We start from the raw sequence: 20,062 nt of genomic DNA, 5'->3' as shown, positions 1-20,062 counted from the left end.
TCTCCATTTGAAAACCTTTGTTTTCCAAAAACCAAAAGAACTCCAAAACTAGGTAATCACATATTTAAAGTTCATTCACATGTGTATACAATATTGTAACACCTTAATATTTTAAAAAGTAAAAAAATAACTGTTTAACGTAGATTCGTCATTAGAATAATTTTTTAGTGTTTAATTTAGAGTTGTTTAAAGTAGTTGTAATCTTAGTGAATAGCGAGTATAATACCCACCTAAAAAATTTAAAATGGACGAGGCATATGGACAGAGTGGCAACCCCATTCTCATATTGTGACTTATCCTTCCTCTTCTAACTAATTTCTACAACCTCTTATTCTTTTATTCCAATTCTAATCTTCTTTTAAAACATTGTGTGATATTTTTCATTTAAATCAGATGATCTTCCGAGAATAAATATTAATAATAACCTTCAAGTTTTCTAGATATTAAATTAGGAAATTTAGATGTGTGCATATGTGTGATGTGTACATCAAATGAGGTTTTTGAAAAGTGGGTCAACTCTACCCAATGGGAAGAACACTGCATTCATATTATGCTTTATACAATGTCTTTATTTATTATTACACAGTATATTATGACATTATTATCGAAGTATCATTGTAAACATTTGTATTGTGCGTGTATAGAGGTGAATGTCAAAGTCTGATAATCTAATTATATAATGTTTATAAAAATAAATTATTAATTTTATATATTATCGCACACAATTAATATTATGTCTATTAAAAGAAGCGTTCACCCGAATAACAATAAAATTAGTAGTTTATTTTATAACTAGCTTAAGTTAGGTCATATGTGATATGAGTAGTTAATATATACACCCTCACGCACCCAATCCTCCCCCCAAAAAAAAAGTTTAACAAAGAAAAAAAAAAGACCCCATCAATAACCGGACCTCCCCTAACTTTTCCGATCTGATCGCCACCGAGTCACCACTACCAAATAATGGAAGGAGTCGGAGCGCGGCTCGGGCGATCCTCAACTCGGTACGGACCAGCAACCGTATTCACAGGCCCAGTTAGAAAATGGAAAAAGAAGTGGATCCACGTCACCCCTCCAAACGCTGTCGTTTCATCAACAAATAATAACAACAATAATAATCAACAAACTGTTGGAATTAATAATTCATCAAATGGAAATAATAACAATAATAATAATAATGAAAACGGATCTCATATTTTGTTATATAAATGGGCTCCTATTAGTCAAAGTCAAACTCAAAGTCAAAGTGGCAACGGTCATGATGTCAAGGATGATGACGCCAGCGATGGAGAACACGTTGTTGAGCCGCCTCGTCGTAAGATTAAGTATATTCCGGTATTGATTTTGTTACTTTCTGAATCTTTAATTATATATATATATATATATATATATATATATATATATGTAATGTTGTGTTATTTGAATGTTGTGTTATTTGAATGTTGTGTTATTTGATACATATATGAAGAGATTCTTTGTCGATTAATGGTTTAGTAAAATCGTTGAGGGTTTTGTACGTTTCTTGAACGAAACGTGGTTATACGGTATATATCTCGATTTATTCGTATGTGGGATGCAATGTGATAGAAAAAGTTTGTTGCTTTTTTGTAGTAGGAAAGTTTTAGAGGATTCGACATTTATGTACTTGATTAGAACTTTAATCTAGTAATGCATTTGAAACTTGAAAATCAATCGAGATTTGTATATATGTCGTTTTCGAAGTTTTATTAGGCTTTTCTAGATGTATTTATATCAATAACATCATTGTTTGATAAACTCCATCTTGAAGAAGTTTGTTATTACTCAAGATATTTTAGAAGATGACGTGAACCGATTCACTAAGTTATGTATGTTACTGACATGGTCTCTGAACTTATATAGAAGTTCTATACTATAGTCTATACTTCAATGCAATTCCATTAAGAAAAATCTACCTTGTTTGTAATTGACTATTCAGCCATATGACTACTAAAAGATTACTCAAGACCACCTATCTGTACACTAATCTTTTTTACTATTCTCTCTGTCCCAGTTACTGAAAATAACACTATCTTGATCTCTTTCAACTGGAATCATTTTCTTTTTTGTAAAATAGCAATTAAGTTTGCATCTTTGCCCGTTAGTTAATATTATATGTTATAAGTAACTTCAATATTGGCTCACAGGTTTGACCTATTTTCTTCTGATTAGGAGGCACATTAGACATTTGATCAGTAGTAAAGTATAAGCTTAAACTATGTGTCTAGTACCCTGGTTAAAACATTACATGTTTGGGCATATATTCTTTTGGTTGTTAGATGGCTTGGCTCAACTATAAATCTATAGTTCTTGATTTTGGTTTTCACTTTGCAAAAATCTGGGTAACTATCTTGAATTAAGTCTTGGGTTTGAGGTGTGCACACATCTAAAGGTAACACCGTTGGTCCTCATCCCAGATCAACAGCTTTGTTATCTTTTGTCACATACCCAAATAGTCTTTTAGATAGTAAAGTAATAATCAGTTACTTCCACTGTATTAGATGTCCTGTCAAATATTGTATCTAAGCTATATGGATTATAGTAAATGATGTAGTAAGTTCTTATTTTTTTTAATGTTGCACAACTGTTATGTGTCTCTGGCATACATTAGATAGCCTTACTCGAAGAACAAAAGAAAGAGTCATCTGAGGAGGAGCATATTGATGATTCCATTGAGACTGACCTGGACTCGAAGGTTGATCATGAGAACGGAAAACCAGACATGAATGATGTGCCAATGGAAGAAAACCAGGTAACTTGGTTCAATTTTTTTCCCTTTAACCCGAGAAATGTGTATCCATAGGTGAAACTTTTCCCCCTCAATTATCACGCGCTAAAGGTGGCAAAATGGCTGGGTTTAGTTATCGACTTATCGGTCAAATGAGTAATATTGTACTTTTCCATAATGGGTTTGGTTGGGTTGGATAGGTTGAGCCGCCAACTAATTTTTGTCCTATTTTTTATGTTTATAAAAACGTAGAAGTTCTAGTAAAAAAAAGAAAATCAAATAATTAAATTAATAACCTAAAGTGATTAAGAGGTTGTAGGATCTGTATACAAATTAGGCAAAACAGTTGACCTGTTTCCTGTTTGGCCTACTTAACTTGTTTCATTTTTAGTTGGGTTTAAGTGTTTAACACTTCCTAAGTTGTTTAGTTGGATAGAGCCATAGAGCTGCAAAATTGGCAGATCAGATGGGTAGGGGTTGTGGTCGAAATAAGGTTTGGGTCAAACCAGGTGATATTAGGGTGGGTTGAAACAGGTTGATTGAGTACTCGGGTTTGGTTGATCGATAAACACTTTGGTTTTTCTTTTTTATGAACAATTATGAAAAGTTATTGCTTTAATATTATTTCTAAATTATATTTTTACATGAATAATCTTTTTTAATCAAGGCACTAATACACAAATCCCCACTTATTTACAAGTATTGTCCTCAATAATCTAATCGTAAAACTATGCATGGTATGCCAATGGAAGTCAATTGTAGGATTCTATTGACCCATGACCCGTATGCTTATTAGCTGAACTTTTTTAAACACGTATGACATATTTGAGAATAAGACTAACTCAAATCGATCCATTCATAAATTTATGGGTCAAATTTGCCGCATTTGCCATTTGAGAAAGTAGAACAATCTATAATTAGGAAATTGATAATAATTCATCCAAAAAATATATTAATCTAGTGTTTGATTACCTATAGTTCAACTTGTATTTGCAGTAAAGTGATTCGTCGATATGCCAAATTTATTTTCAGGTTTCTGAAGAGACAAATGTAGGAAGGCAAGATCTTAATGAAAGCACATTGGATTTAAATGCTCGTGATGGAGATGAAGATACAGAAGAAACGAAAGATGAAGCACAATAAGTTGTGTTTTCAATATTGCATTTTTTAGTTGGTAGAAATATGAAGGATGGAAAAATGATCACATAGAGGTGGGGGGTTGGGGTCTGGAAATGACTTTTGATTAAGCACAGATTGGCATACTGAAAAACCTTGACTGAATTGAATTGTTTCTGAACCAAAACAAAGATTCGGGATTATGGTTTCAATTTGTACGGATGATGCATATTTAAGGTATACATTTGACATTTGAGGTTTAACAATTTCCCTAAATATTGATTTTCAAACACAGGATTGAATTATATGGATCAGTAAACCAAGATATATATATCAAGTTTCTGATGTGGATCATTTAACTTGTGTTTACATTTTCTATATGGCTTTCATTTTTGAGGTCAAATATGGCTACTATATTTTGTTTGCCGAGGTGTTCATATTTGGCTTATTTGCTTCTGCATTTACCTTTTGAAATAAAGGTAAGATAACTGAATTGAGATGTTATGATTAGCCAGAAAGATCCTCTGCACGCCTCTCATTTTATCAGCCATACGCTCTAAAACAAGTGACTAATTTATCGTGACTAGTCAATAAATTAGCTTTACTTGTGTGTGGCTAGAAGCGATGGGTGTACGAAATTGCCTCCATGAGAACTACAATATATGAGAAATGATATATTGTGCTAAAAGTTATCCTAAAAATTCTCTTAAAGCCACCTAATCTTTTCTCTTGATTTTAACACTTTTTATTATCCAATATTAGAAAGATTTTTAAGCTTTTGATTTTAAAACTTTTTATTATCCGATAATTAAAAAGATTTTTAAGCTATTTAGTTAGAAAGATAAATCATTAAAAAAGTATCTCCAAAACTTTGTGAACAATAATACTAGATAACTAGGTTGTAAACTTGTTTTTGATGTTTCATGGCTTACCTAAAAGGAGAAAAAAACCACACGTGTGGGGAGTTTAATGTAATTTATCAATTATGGCAAAACATTTTGGATAGCTTATCAGTTGTAGCGTTGTAGGAATGTAGGTGGTACATCAACTTCTGACGCCAGTAATGGCAGCTAATAGTTATATGCGAAAAGCGATAGTCAGATATGTCTTGGCATATACCAGACCAGATCATGGTTTTGCAGTATTGATTATATAATACTTTTAATTAGTGTATTTATAGAGGTACTTTCTTTCAACCTTAATCTATATGACCATATGCCATACTAGGGGCAAATAACCCCGCTTGTTAATGATTCGCAATGAAAACCTTAATGCAAAAACAAACTAGACATGACATTATATTATTGAACAATCATCCTTCAGAGAAAAACATAAACCAATGACATAAAAAATCACATGAGCAAAGCATTTTATAGTAGAAACTTCGACTGTTTTTCATCATTATTCCTTTATAGCAGCAGTCTTCTCTTCGTTAAAATAATCGTACCTGATATAAAAGCATATAAAAACACAATGATTAGCCATATGCCTACATATTATCAAACTATTATATTATCACCATACACTTTGACTTTCTAGGTCATATGAACCATTCAATACCTAATTCATATAGTCTATTGTAACATCTCTATCAACATGATATCACCACACATTTCAAATTTTAGATCATATGGACTTTTTCATACGTAATTCATCAAGTTGAACTAAAAAGTCATGAAAAGCAAAATCAACATTATTTCTTTGAAGAGGAAGCACATTTTACAGGTTTAGGCTATACTTATATTTTAAAAAATGCTAGCAACCCCAACCAAAAGCCAGGATCATACACCAAATTCCCCTACCAAGATTCTTCTTATAATCCACCCCATGAAGATGTAAAAGTTTCATCGTATTTGACTAATTTCTCGAGCTAATTATTTTTTAGAAAGAGCAACCTATAGTTATCTATTTGCCAGATACCCAAAGTGAGTTCTTAAATGACATATATGGTAAAGGTCTCAATTAAATGTATGCAAAGAGTAATTATTATTAGTATCCTTTTTTGTAATGATAAATTACAAGCTACTTGTTTATAAAAAACTTTTTCAGAAGTTGGGCAGAAAGTTTTTTGAGTTAACCAAACCTCACCCATATCAAAAAGACAATAACTAAATTGCTGTGAGCTGCAGGCCCTCACCTACCTATTTTGCATTTTGCCACTGACATTTGACAAAAGGTCAAATCATTTTTGTGCTTGCTTGCTCAGATCTTTTCTAGTATATACTTTTTTATTAATAACTTAACCACTATAAACATCAATCTTTTTCCTTATTTATCGCTAAATTTTATTTTTTTTAAAAAAAAAAACAAAATTTAGTATTTCAGGAAAATAAAGCTAACATTAATCCTATGGTTCAACTTACCGGATTTTTCTGGAGAGTTGATACAATCCTGTTCCAGCCATTGCAACGTTTACACTAAAGAGGTTCCAGTTTTTCTGCAATCAAACATGAACCAATATCAAGAGGTAGAAACAAAACAATAACGACGTGCTATTTAGCATTTTTATTTGAAGGTCCTATGTATTCAAATGGAAGATAAATGCAATGGAGAACGACCAAATGGTCAGCAAGAAAATACAATCAAAACCAGCTAGAATAAAACAATGGTTGTAGCCCCCTTTGAACTTACATTTTGCATGAAATAATGAGCAAATAAATCCAACAAGAAATTTGAATCTGGCGTAAACAATGTGCCGTTGACAAAAAGATCATGTAAACTTGTAAAAACCAGCCAAAAGTACACCTAAGTCCCAAAACTTATTGTTCATCTGTCATAATAAAATCGCAACATCTCTTTTTGTGAAGCTTAGATTTTAAAAATGCCAATTGTCCACTACCATCATTAGAAGTAAAATGATGGTATCTTTTGGTTTCAGGATATTTCATGATCTTATGTTCATTGTCTATTTTAAAAAGGTGACAAGGAATTTGTCAAATATTTTCCTTGAACGACATTCCAAGTCAAATGTTGACCAATCAAGAAGCATATTTACATAAGAATCTGAGTTTTTGTTTCCTTACTTTACAAGATTTTAAGCTTGAAATGCAAAAACACATAGGGTAAGAGTAAAGAACAAAGTTCAAAACTGTTACATGTATTCAAATGATCGATTCCTCAAACTCACTTCCAGAGCAAAATGCACGTTTTCTGCTTTGAGGTCCAATTGCTAAAAAGTAAGAGCATTTTCAACTGTTGACTACAGACTACACATGTGTCTCACAATTATCTTCTCATCATGTTAACAAAACATAGGGGGTCCATGCCTCCCTTCATCCAAAGAGAAGATCTTACATAGAATCTAAATGTTGTTTTAAAACAGCTTTTACATACTAGTAGTCTAAAATACGTCAAACCTTTTATTTCCTTCTTCAAATATAAGAAAAGAAAAGTTATGTAGGATTTGATAGAGCTGATTAGAATGTTATTATCCAAGCTAAATTCTTTTTAAAATCACACGGTTACCAAATCTTCTTTGCAGTAAAGGGAATTATACCAGCAGGTTGATAAGATACAAAATTTCACAGTTATAAGGTCTCTGTTAGATTCTTTTTATAAGATTATCTATCATCAGTTAGGGGTACTGTCTGGACTCTGGAGAAACAGGCGAACATGATTTATATGGTAATGTGTTATGGAACGCCTAGTTTCTAAGTAGCCCTTTATGCAGTCCAATATAATGATTAGATTATATAGATAAGGATCAGAAAAAAAAATTATAGACAAACTTCTGACTGTTCACATATCTAACGGAAAAAGATTGAAAAAATATAAGAAAGATGTTAGTACCTCAATTTCAATCATCAAAGTGACAAAATAAAAACTTACTTGTTTTGTGTCTACATATACTTAGGGGGTGCTTGGTTGGAGGTATTACAAGGCAAGGAATGGTAATGATTAAGATGCTTAGTAAACTATAATATAATGGATTAATGGCTCACTACCCCAACCTGGGCAGTAGGGTATCCCCCATAAATTGGGAGGAATGGATTTAACTGCACATTGCATTACTTTGCATCCCTTTACCATTCTCTTTCCCACTGCCCGCTATTAGCCAATCATGCGCTTACTGCGTCAGAAGGCTAATATATTTGACAGGAAGGATTAGGAAGCAAAAAGCCCTAACACTCCCCTCCCATTTCTTGGTCTTTCTTTCCTTTTCATTAAAAAAACTAGAGAGCACAATCACCATATAACTAGACACAAAGCGCACAGCATAAATCGTGAACAGTTCGCTAAATTGATAACGACGAACATGCCTCTTGAAACTTAAAAAGAAAACCGATAAAAGGATAATTTCATATTATCTAGTTGTCAATCATAATCAGTACTAGTAAAGTTGATAATGTCAATTAGGTTAAAAGTTCTTTTTTGTATCTTCACTGGTGGAAATTTAGCCCATCTGATAGATAGTTAAACCTTTTACTTAAACTACGCAACAAATCGAACGTTTAATATTGATGGTAGAGACTAGATAGAGACTCATGGAGTATAAAAATTTGACTTACCGGGGTAATTACCATACTGTAGCGAGACCAGATAACCCCAGTGGCGGTGACAGCTGCAAATGTATGACAACAGATAAACATCACACCAACTGTGTGATCAATTCTCCTTCCATCCCAAAAACCATCAGTTTCTTACTTTCTACTATTTTAAACCCAATGCTTCTGAAATTCAAAAGATGAAATAACTTTCCTAAACTATATTGAAAATATTTCTTTCTTGCTTTCTTTCCATACAACTAAAAAGTAATCCGCTTTGAAATTAAAAGTCAAACGTGGTATCTTACTAAGTAAAGGATGGAGTACGAGAGAAAGAGAAAACCAAAGGACAAATGAAAGAAATTAAAAAAAAAACAATTCACCAAATTGTTGAGGGTATGAAAGTTTCTCCGGTGGCTTAGCAAAATCTGCAATATTAGCTATGCTAATTCCCCACTTAAAAGTTGGAGCCCAGAAATGAACTGCAAAATACATATTAGGCAATTAGTACTTTAGCATAAAAGAAAGCATTCGGGAACAGGAATAAGAGTAAAGGCTATACAAATACTCAGTGTTACAATGCTAAAAAAAAAATTAATCATTAAATTCTATGCAAGCCATCCAGTTGAAAAAATAGAAGTTCATCAAGAGAAAATGAGGATGACACATGAACAATTTGAGCTTTTGGTAGCATTTTCCATGTGTACATGAATAAACATGTGATATACTACTAACATACTGAGCTTACTAATTTACTTAGCAGGAGATTAACTAATCTCAAAGCTTACAAAGCACTATATGCACCATTTGTTTTGGAAGGAAGAAAAGAAGAAGCCCCTGTCCCTATAGTATCTTTTTTGCCAAAATGTTCTTTTCCAACCATTGCAGTTTCCTTTTCTTTTTCTACTAAACATTCCTATTTCTTAGTGTGTGTGAGAGAGAGACTTTGTAATCAATCAATCATCATTAATTCACCATGTTCATGATAATGCAAAGAGGAATTGGAGCATTTATATCACATGAAAGCATTGTCAAGAATGCAGTTCTCCATCACATTAGTTTGGTGAATCCTCTGGCGCAATGAGTCAGCTACAGCTGCTCGTGTGGAAGACAGGAAGACCATGGTTTTGAAAGCACTAAAATCAGATGTTTTAAAACGCAAAGGGAAAAGCGCAGAAGGTTCATGGCTTTGGTGCACCACTGAGGATTCAGTGTATGGCACCATCAAGTCGATGGCACAGCACAAAAAGAGATTATCTCAGGAAAACCATCGTTCAGGAAGATTGTCTAAGTCAAGTAAGGTTGGAAATATAAGGACTGAAGAGAAGAAGCTTATCAAGGTCACCGTACACACGAATATCCTGAAAGCAATGCAGTTAATGAAGATAATCGCATTGAACACATTCCCATGATTATTGAAAAGCGCATGGTGGGTATGTGATTCCATTGGAGATGTACTAGTGTTGTTGTAAGCAAGCACATGGAAGAACTCAGACGTCTGAATGCGTTTATACAATGAGGCTACTAGAAACCATAGATGGTAATAATTTCGATAAGTTGCTATTGGGTTAACACTGTCATATTATGCATTTAAAGTATGTTTTCTTCTTTCATGCTTGTATTGTGTGGCTTTACAAACTTGATATGAAAAAGCTTGAAGCTTTAAATGTTAAATAACTAAAAAGAAGAATTGGAAGTGTGAGTTATCTCCAGATCAACTTATTGGTTCAGCTCAAACGCAGAATGCTATTTTGGTTAAGAAAAAAAAGAAACAAATTCAAATCTCACTTTTAATCTCTTCTTAACAAATCGTGTCATCAAACATGAACAGATATTCAAGATGTTCTGCAAGATCAACTATATCCATCTTTCTAAGTTCAAATGCATGCACATCAATTATGTCCTCAAAAAATTCCATTGACAGGTCTACTTATCGATTAATAATAAGACATATTAGGAACATAATCTCTAAATAGTTATCCTTAAATTTGTATTTGCCCGGTTTGTAAACCATTATTACTATTGTTTTGAACTCTTTGCTAAAGCCCAATCCGTTTACACTTCTTCCAATCATTTTCGATATATTCCTCAACTTTAACACAATCAGTAAACAAAAATCCTTCACTTTGCAACCAAAATCACAACACCATTCTTTGACTTTAACAAATCAAACAACTTACAGTACTTCTCAACTCTAAATTTAACTTGTTTGAGTGTAAAAGTCAAAGTATAGTTTTTTTTTCTTTACCTAAAATCTTGTAACCCGGTAACCGAAAAATAATCCTTGTTCACTACCCTATCCGAAAGAGCCCGAGACTTTAACAATTTTTTGCTAAAATCTTGAATACCCAAAACAAACTTTATCATAACAACAACAGCAAAAGTAAAGAAAATAAATACCCATATAATATAGATAGATTTAATTCAGTATACGAATAAAAGCACGAAACTTTTTGCAATCTAACAACATACAAATCAAATAATCAAGAAAACATAGAACCCCTTTAGATAATTTATTATGTAATTAATCAAAAACCAAGAAAACCTAATTCTTGATTAAAACCCAAAAAAGGGGTTTAACAACATAATAAAAGCTTACTAGTTTTGGGGCCAGCAGGGTGGTTCCATAGAGCTTGTAGCTTCGATGTCGCCATTCAAAGAAAAAAAAGACGACGACTTTTACTATATTTTTTTTTAGTGTCTTAAAATGTCAGAGAAGGGAAAAGATTCGGAACCACACTATTGGTTGGTGAGATGTATTATGGAGTTTTGTTAGTTTAATCCATGAGGCAAAAGTAAGATTACGACTTTGACCTTTTCTTTTTCTTTCAAATTTTACCTTATGTTAAGAGTTAATTACAGTAATGATCCCTCGTGGTTTAATACGTTTAACGTTTTGCGGGTGCAATTTCTTTTCAAGAATTTTGCATTCATGATCCCGGAGGTAGGCATGCCCAAAAAACCGGTTTGGCTCAAACCATTTGAAAAAAGAAAAATTACCTAGATGATCTTATTTTAAGCTGTATATCTAAAAATAGACATTTATTGAATATTTTACTTATTTAGTGAATGCATTCTTAGAATAAGAGGAGTGAGAAGAAAAGAAAAGAGAGGTGACTTGCACCATGTTTCATGTGGTGTAAGAAGAGTTGCCCCTTAAAAAAGGTGGAAATGGATGAATTTTAAAGAGTGAGGCGACTTGTGCTATGTGGCATGTGGGGTAAGGAAGTGTTGTATGTAAAAAAGGTAAAAATGGATGGATTTAGGAGAAGTCGGCGAGGGGGGTGGTGTTCAGGGCGACTTTGGCTGACTTTGGAGCACAAATGGACGAGCTGTGGAGGTCGGACAAAATACAAGTCGGGCAAAGGGGGGTGGTGTGGGGGGCGACTCTTGGTGACAAAGGGCGAGAGTCGGGTAAAGTCACCTCCACTCATCTTAGTCTTACTACCTAACTTATTTGGTAAGTTACAAATTTACCCAATAATATTATGTTAAGTGTATATAATAGACTCAAAAACTTGTTCAGACTAATACATATGATGAATTATCACATGTTTCCAATTGCTCATCATGCATAGAGCCCATGCATCATCAATCTCTTTTTAAACCTTTGGATTTCACCACAAATGCACTAATGCTGCACCCGTGCAAAAATGTATTTGATGGGAGTTTATGGTACTCCATTTTTATGTAATCTTGTTATCTCGTGTCTTCCAAATGCAGTTTTACTAGTCTAAATTTTTAGCCATGCTTAAAGGCTAAAGTTAAGCTCACATCTAAATCAACAATTTATTCATAGGTATATAAGACTTATAAAGTTGTCATTAACCATTGAGGAATTCATTGAATGTGATTTTATTATACGTGAGATATGGTTCTTTCACTTTTCCAATTTTCATTTCTAGTTTCCATTCATAAGCCTTGGGACTAACAATTCATCTGAATTGAAGTTTGTGTCACATTCTTTACTTGAAATGTCTTGAAAACCACTCAAACTTGTTCAACCCGATAGTTGGGTCTGGCCAATTTTTTGCTTTACATGCCCACATGATTACCTGTTTAACTATGATGTTATAGCCTTAAGTTAACAATCACTAAGTTACAATGGTGTTGAACGACTCCTATAGAAACTCAATGAAAAACGATTAGTACAAGTTAACACAAAAAAACATTTGCTTACCGAAAATTTGGACAACTGAAAAGTACAACTAACATTTTCATGTACGAGGCTTTTATAAGTTAACAAACATTTTCTTCATAACCTACCAAAACCCACCACACACAACTCTATCATCGGCAAAAATAACAAAAATTCCCAAAATAACTTCTGAAGAACCAATCACACCTTTCCTTTAAGATTAGATGTAGAGCTCATTATGGACACTTGGCATTATTATATTAGTATGTTTTGTTTATTAACAAGTGAGCTTGGTAGTAAAAATTCATTGATCAAATGGGTAAAAAATTTGATGGCTGTCTGCCTGTCTATCTATATTAGATATACAACTTATAATTAGACCTTCTCGGTAATTTTCTCTTAAAAAAAAACAAACATAAACCAAAGAAATAAACGATTTTGACTAAACTGGTTTGGTTTTCGCTTCCTATAATCAGTTTTTTACCGGTTTGACATCGGTTCCTTTTAGACTTTGTGGGAAAAAAACTAAAAAACCGAAAATAATTCCAATCAAGCTACATTTCTTTCTTTCGTATATTCCTTGAATTTTTTTAAAAAAAAAACTAGTTTGAAAGTCTAATCCATATCATTAAAAAAAAAAAAAACTTCTGATAATCAATACGCATCATTTCAGCTCATCATCATCATCATCATCATCATCACGATATCACGGGTATGTTATTTTCTGATATTTATTCTTATTATGCACATCAACTGTTTGATAAAATGCCTAAATGAACAATGTTTTGTTTTTCTTTAATCTTATTATTATCAAAATATAAAATGGTAACTTGCTTTGAACTTGATATATCTTAGACTAACATTTGGCATTACTTCTATAATTCTATTTGTTTACCATGTCTCTTAGGATTGTTCTGTATTGCTGCTAGTTTGCAGCAACGTTTTTGTAATTGAAAATTTGAAATGCTTTGTTGTGCACTTGTAAGTGAAAATGGGATAATTTCAAGCTGACCCTTTTTATTATTCATGTAATTTTCATTGCGTGTTCTTATACTTTCAATTTCGATAACTTTAACGCCTTTCGTTCTGTTCCATTAATCTATAGATTTGTTACTTTTCCTTACAAGTAGATAATAGCTCATTTCATGTATGGTTTATTAGATAGTTCATATGTGGCAGCTTAATTTGTTGTCATAACGAAGATTATGTTCGTTAACGTGATGTTATGCTGAAAAGATCAAATCTTGTTTAAAAGACCGCGAGTTCTTTTAAGATTATAAGTGGGCTCAGTTTCAGTCGAATACTTTTGACTTACTTTCTCCTGAATCCGTGAAGTTATGCTGAAAAGATCAAATCTTTCAACAACCCATGTGCTCAAAACTTTAAATTCGTTACGCAAACCATTATCATATCCTTTATGTACTTCACAAGGCAATGGTTCAGGTAAAAATGTTACTGAAAGTGGTTCTGAGCCTGAAACAGACTGGGTGAGATTGCTCAAACCTTTTGATATTGAACAGCTCAGGGAATCGCTCAATAAAATTACTCCGCTTCAGCTTCAGAAGTTGCTTAAACTTCCACTTGACGTTTCAACCTCACATAAGTTATTCAATTGGGCGAAAACCCAAAAAGGCTATTGTCATACTTTTGATGTATATTATACTTTAATTGATAAAGTTGGTGCTGCCGGAGAGTTTAAGGCCATTGATAGATTATTAATGCAGATGAAAGAAGAGGAGATAGTTTTTCAAGAAACTCTCTTTGTCATGATCATGAGGCATTACCAAAAAGCTGATTTACCTGGTCAAGCCACCAGATTGCTATTGGAAATGACGGCTGTTTTTTTGTGCCAGCCAAGTTTCAAATCGTACAATACTGTGTTGGATATATTGGTTGAAGGAAACTGTCCCAAAGTTGCCTCCAATGTGTTTTATGAAATGCTTCATAAAGGCATTGCTCCTGATGTTTTTAGTTTTGCCATTGTGATGAAAGCCCTTTGTTCTGTTAATGAAGTCGATTCCGCTTGTTCACTCTTAAGAGACATGACGAAGCATGGATGTGTACCAAATGCTATAGTTTACCAGACTCTAATGCATGCGTTGTGTCAGGGGGATAGAGTGGATGAAGCGTTGAAACTTTTGGAGCAGATGATACTGATGGGATGTACACCTGATGTCGAGACCTTTAATGATGTTATCCATGGACTTTGCAGGGCGAACCGAATTCATGAGGCTGCAAAATTGGTTGATAGGATGCTTCTTCGTGGTTTCACTCCAAATTCCTTAACTTATGGGTTTCTCATCCATGGCTTGTGTCGATTGAGCCAAGTTCAGGAAGCCAAGGTTCTTCTTAGCAAAGTGCCTGAACCGAACAACGTCATGTTTAATATGTTGATAAATGGTTATGTGATGAAAGGTCAATTTGATGAAGCTAAAGCTATTATTAATGATAGCATGATGTATAATGGCTGCCAGCCTGATATTCATACATATAATACACTCATTCGTGGTCTTTGCAAAAATGAGCGTTTGGTTTCGGCTCGTGATTTGATGAGACAAATGACTTTGAAAGGCTGTGAGCCTGACGTCATTACTTACTCGACTTTAATTGATGGGTTTTGTAAGAGAAACAGATTAGAGGAAGCTAGTGAAGTCATGTATGAAATGTCTCAAATGGGTCTTAGTTTAAACACAGTGGGATACAATTCCATCATACATGCTTTATGTAAGGTTGGGAACGTCCCAGAAGCTCTAAACATGTTTCGTGACATGTGTACCCAAGGATGTAAACCTGACATTTTCACTTTTAATTCACTAATCTTTGGGCTGTGTGACATTGACGAGGTAGAAAATGCTTTGAAAATGTTCCAAGATATGGTGTTGGAGGGTGTCATCCCTGATATTGTAACTTTCAACACTTTGATTCACGCTTTTCTGAGAAAAGGTGCCATTCATGAAGCTTTTAAACTTGTAAATGAAATGCTACTTAGGGGATGTCCGCTTGATGAAATCACATATAACGGGTTAATAAAGGCATTATGTAGAGATGGCGCTGTTGAGAAGGCATGGGCACTGTTTGAGGAGATGGCGGATAAGGGTTTGAACCCGAGTACAGTTTCATGTAATCTTTTGATCAGCGGTTTGTGCAAAACTGGTAAAGTCCAACGAGCGTTTGATTTCATGAGGGATATGATGCACTTAGGGATGACTCCTGATATTGTTACATATAACACTTTGATTAATGGGTTGTGCAAAGTGGGTAATGTTCATGAAGCCATAAAGCTGTTTGATAACTTGCAGCTTAAAGGTATGAATCCTGATGTGATTACTTATAATACTTTGATATATTCGTATTGTAAAGAAAGCATGTTTGTTGAAGCGTATATGCTCCTAAATAAAGGTGTTGCTAAAGGCTTTGTACCAAATGACGTAACATGGTATATATTGGTTTCCAGTTGCGTTAAAGAGGTTGATGAGTTATAGATATGATTTGTGTATTTTGCACCAAATTCCATCAGAAGGGATTCTTGTTCTTGTTGAATAGTGTCACAAAACTGTGTTTTATATGTATTGTTGGATATGGAGCTTCAATCAGATCGGATCTCCCCCATGATTTGATGAAATCCAACTTTTAAGAATTATGTTGGTACATTTATAATGGTTGACAAATACATATCCAAACATTCCGTATGGAGAAACTTTTCCACCAAAAATGTTCATTTAGCACAGTGACATCCATCAATTCAGCTGAAGAACCATCTATCGATTTGATGTGCACAAAGGCGAAGAAGTCTAGTAGGCCTTTCTGGTAAGTATCAATGTTTTTAGATATAAAGTTGGGAGACAAAGGACATGTGAAGAAGCCTGGTGCCTTTCGAGTCTTGCATGATAAACTGCCCATAGGAGTTGCTTTGAAGTGAGGTAATTGTATTCTAGAAAGTTTCAACTGTTTATCTTCTGTATTGGCAGAAATTTCAGGCCCTAAGTTACTTTCTTATGTTTCAGCCTATGTTGCTGGTACAGCTTAATGAGGCTCCTCGTTCACAGAAAAGTTCAAATCGGTCTAAAGAGGCTTAAGGTATTGAACAAAATGCTTAGTTTTTTTTCTTCCTGAATTCTATTTATATGAAATGAATCCTAGTACCTGTTTTGTAGATTTTTCTTCATTTATTTATTGAACTCAATTTTGTTGAGTCCTGGGTTGAAAGAAACCTTTAAGCAAATGTTGAGTACATGAACATGTAATTGTTTGATTATTGTTTTGTAAATGGTTCATGGTTGGCTGAGTTGGGCTGTCTGATTGAACCAATGTTCATGAAGCAGTTCGAGGGAGCGAGCATCTTGTTCCTTGGGAGTAGTACATAGGACTATAGGAGAATTCTTATTTAGCTGAGAACCAAGTGGAATAATAGCCAGGGAGGTCTAGATACGTATGTACTGCATGTTATGGATTCTTGTGTCAATGAGTTGCTAGATGCTTAGCCTGGTAAATTTGAAAAAACTAAAAGTGTCATGTAAACATTATTTGTAAAAGCAAGTGAAATATCTATATTGAAGACACAAATGGGGAATCTTGGGTATTTGTGGCTGCTTGTGTCATTGACGAGCTTAAGAAGTTAGAATTTGTTAAGTTCGTCTCATGTAGATGAACATGAGTGAAAAGTATATGTTTAGTAACACAGGTTGTGCTGAGTTGGGCTGTCTGATTGAACCAATGTTCATGAAGCAGTTCGAGGGAGCAAGCATCTTGTGCCTTGGGGGTAGTACATAGGACTATAGGAGAATTCTTATTTAGCCGAGAACCAAGTGGAATAATAGCCAGGGAGGTCTAGATATATGTGTACTGCATGTTATGGGTTCTTGTGTCATTGAGTTGCTAGATGCTTAGCCTGGTGAATTTGAAAAAAATAAGAGAGTCATGTCAACATTATTTGTGAAAGCAAGTGAAATTTTTATATTGAAGACACAAATGGGGATCTTGGGTAATAGTGCTGCTGTCAGTGACAAGCTTAAGAAGTTAAAATTTGTTAAGTTCGTCTCGTATAGATGAAAATTAGTTAAAAGTATATGTTTGGTAAGACAGGTTATACGTCTAAAGTATATGAAAATGGATTTGGACAAGTTTTGAAATATACTAAAAACTTGTAACCAAATTGGGAGGGATACCCCATGGCATATGGGTCACTGCCTCCTTCACGTCATATTGCTAGTATACTTGGATCTGAGTAACACAGTCTGTTAACTATATAGTTATTGTTTTAAATCATGAGGCAAAATTGACAAGTAACGTTGTGACAAGGATCTGGACATATGGAGTAGGATGCTTAGTTCATCCACGGCTTAATGGGTTAATGCAACACTTATATGTACAAGCATAGTTCATAGTTATCGACTCGGTATTTTTGACTCGACTCGAAATCTGATTTTTTGACTCGTGAATCGAACGTGACTCGAATCGTAAGAGTCAGAATATTTGATCATATATAGTTTTATAATTATATATAAGTTTTTATTATGAAAATATAATATTGTATTGACATATTATGCTAAAAATAGTAAACATTATTAAAATTAAATCAAATTTGAAAACATATAAAAGAGTTATATCTTAGAAAAATAAAAATAAACTAAAAATAAAAAAATTATTTTCGTGACTCGACTCGTGACTCGGAGTACGACTCGTACCGACTCGCAAAACAAAACACGAGTCATGCTACGAGTATGGAGCAAAGTCAGTCATCATCCACTGAGTCGCCTCGTTTTCACTTGATTTTGAGTCGACTCGTGACTCGTACGAGTTTGACAACTATGTGTACAGGATAATCAATCAGATACCTTGCAAGGCTGTAACATTATTCGAAATAAGGATACAGACTTTCAACAAATCCCCAGAACGGGGATTTTAAGAGTTGGGGATTTTAAGAGTTGCTTGTAGATGCTTTGGTATTGTCTTACATTGTCGCTTTTGAAGAAGTTACATCTAATGTTGGTACATACATGGAAATAGATGGATTTTTTCTTCTGAATGTTTTGGTGTTACCATTTCATTGTTATATGATGCCTTTTACACCAATCTTTTTCGGAATTTGTGTGTTTCAATGAGGGGTGCCTGGTTGAGGGTTCTAGGGCGTATGGAGTGGCTAAGGTCATAAATTTGGGTTATATGTAATGCAATCACTTGATTATATGACACCAGGTAATGGGTCATTACCCAATATGCTTGGAGTCGATTTGCCCCTTGATATTCCCCGTGAAACTTCTCACAACACTTTCTGTTTTCTCTCTTTCACACTATATCTCACTCCATCGGGGGGAATTATTATGAACAATATGAAATACTTGTGAAAATGAAAATCTATTATTGAAATGAATTAGAAGAATCGTTTATATACACAGAAAACTAATATAACCGACTTAATCAAAGTGGTTATAACTAACTTCTAACTAATTTTCTTTAATATTTACATTTAACTACTATATATTCTTAATTATACAAGATTAGCCCTCCAACTTGTATAAACTCAATATTCCTCATCCTCCCCTCAAGTTGGAGCATCTGCAACTCCTAATTTATCAATCAAAAATGATTGCTTCACTCTATTGAGTGCCTTAGTCATCACATTAGCAAGCTGCAAATGTGTTGGAATGAAAGCAGTTTGTAAAAATCCCTCTTCAATTTTGTCTCTGGTGCAATGACAATCTATATCAAGGTGCTTGCTTCTTTCATGATAACAGGGATTAGCAGCAATCTGTTGGGTTGACTTATTATCACAAAACAAAGTTATAGGACATTTAACTTCAACATGCAGATCCCTTAACAAGAAGCTCAACCATAACAACTCACATGTTGTAGCAGTCATGCTCATGTATTCTGCTTATGTAGAAGACCTTGAGACAGTTACTTGTTTCTTAGTTTTCCATGAAACCAAAGCATGACCCAAAAAAATACAATATCCAGTCAAGGATCTTCTTGTCATTAAGCAGGATGCCCAATCGGCATCAGAAAGACCAATAATTTTCAAATGTGGCTTTTTTGGATAAAATAGACCCTTGGAAATAGATCCTTTCAAATACTTCAACAAATGAATAGCAGCATGCATATGAACATCCTTGGGTGCAAAGACAAATTGACTTAAATGTTGTACACTATATGATATGTCAGGTCTTGTCATGGTCAAATACAACAATCTACCAACTAATCTCCTATAAGAATTGGGATCCTTCGGAGGTGTACCTTTATTTAGAGATAATTTGAGATTAGGAGGAAGAAGATAAGGAGCAGGTTTGGAAGTAGTCAAACCAGCGTAAATCAAGAACATACTTCCTCTGGTTCAAATAAGTCCCGTCACTAGTTCTGCACAGCTCTATTCCAAGAAAGTATTTAGCTAAACCCAGATCTTTGATGGTAAACTTCTTATCAAGAGCTTGTTTAAGATCCTTAACTTCCTCTTCACTGTTCCCTCTGAGTAATATATCATCCACATAGAGACAAGGACTACAGTAAAATTATCATTATCCTTTTTGACAAATAGAGAATCATCCTTGGACTGCACATATCCAAAATCAATCAAAAACTTAG

At 33.9% G+C, this 20,062-nt stretch overlaps 3 protein-coding genes and 1 pseudogene across 3 annotated transcripts; 3 read left to right on the top strand and 1 right to left on the bottom strand.

Annotated features, from left to right (window-relative positions):
- The first annotated feature begins 838 nt into the window (after positions 1 to 838).
- LOC122581713 (probable basic-leucine zipper transcription factor E) lies at positions 839 to 4,125 on the top strand. The gene is made up of 3 exons (XM_043753974.1): positions 839 to 1,335; positions 2,630 to 2,770; positions 3,779 to 4,125. Exons 1-3 carry the CDS (start codon positions 964 to 966, stop codon positions 3,887 to 3,889), a joined length of 624 nt encoding a protein of 207 aa, XP_043609909.1. The 5' UTR covers positions 839 to 963; the 3' UTR covers positions 3,890 to 4,125.
- Positions 4,126 to 5,134: 1,009 nt separating this feature from the next.
- Positions 5,135 to 11,100, bottom strand: LOC122580866 (mitochondrial pyruvate carrier 4). Its single transcript, XM_043753016.1, has 5 exons — positions 10,946 to 11,100; positions 8,730 to 8,828; positions 8,371 to 8,423; positions 6,226 to 6,299; positions 5,135 to 5,309 (listed from the first exon to the last, which is right to left on the bottom strand). The coding sequence occupies exons 1-5, from the start codon at positions 10,998 to 11,000 to the stop codon at positions 5,264 to 5,266; spliced, it is 327 nt and encodes a 108-aa protein (XP_043608951.1). The 5' UTR covers positions 11,001 to 11,100; the 3' UTR covers positions 5,135 to 5,263.
- Positions 9,335 to 9,874, top strand: LOC122580865 (annotated as a pseudogene).
- Positions 11,101 to 13,681: 2,581 nt separating the features above from the next.
- Positions 13,682 to 16,706, top strand: LOC122582502 (pentatricopeptide repeat-containing protein At5g64320, mitochondrial). Its single transcript, XM_043754906.1, has 2 exons — positions 13,682 to 16,404; positions 16,489 to 16,706. Exon 1 carries the CDS (start codon positions 13,822 to 13,824, stop codon positions 15,964 to 15,966), a length of 2,145 nt encoding a protein of 714 aa, XP_043610841.1. The 5' UTR covers positions 13,682 to 13,821; the 3' UTR covers positions 15,967 to 16,404; positions 16,489 to 16,706.
- Positions 16,707 to 20,062: the final 3,356 nt, after the last annotated feature.

Source organism: Erigeron canadensis, chromosome 9, assembly GCF_010389155.1.
Source record: "Erigeron canadensis isolate Cc75 chromosome 9, C_canadensis_v1, whole genome shotgun sequence".
Classification (NCBI taxonomy): Eukaryota; Viridiplantae; Streptophyta; class Magnoliopsida; order Asterales; family Asteraceae; genus Erigeron; species Erigeron canadensis.
The sequence above is the reverse complement of the archived record's forward strand: the minus strand, read 5'-3'. Positions and strand labels throughout refer to the sequence as shown.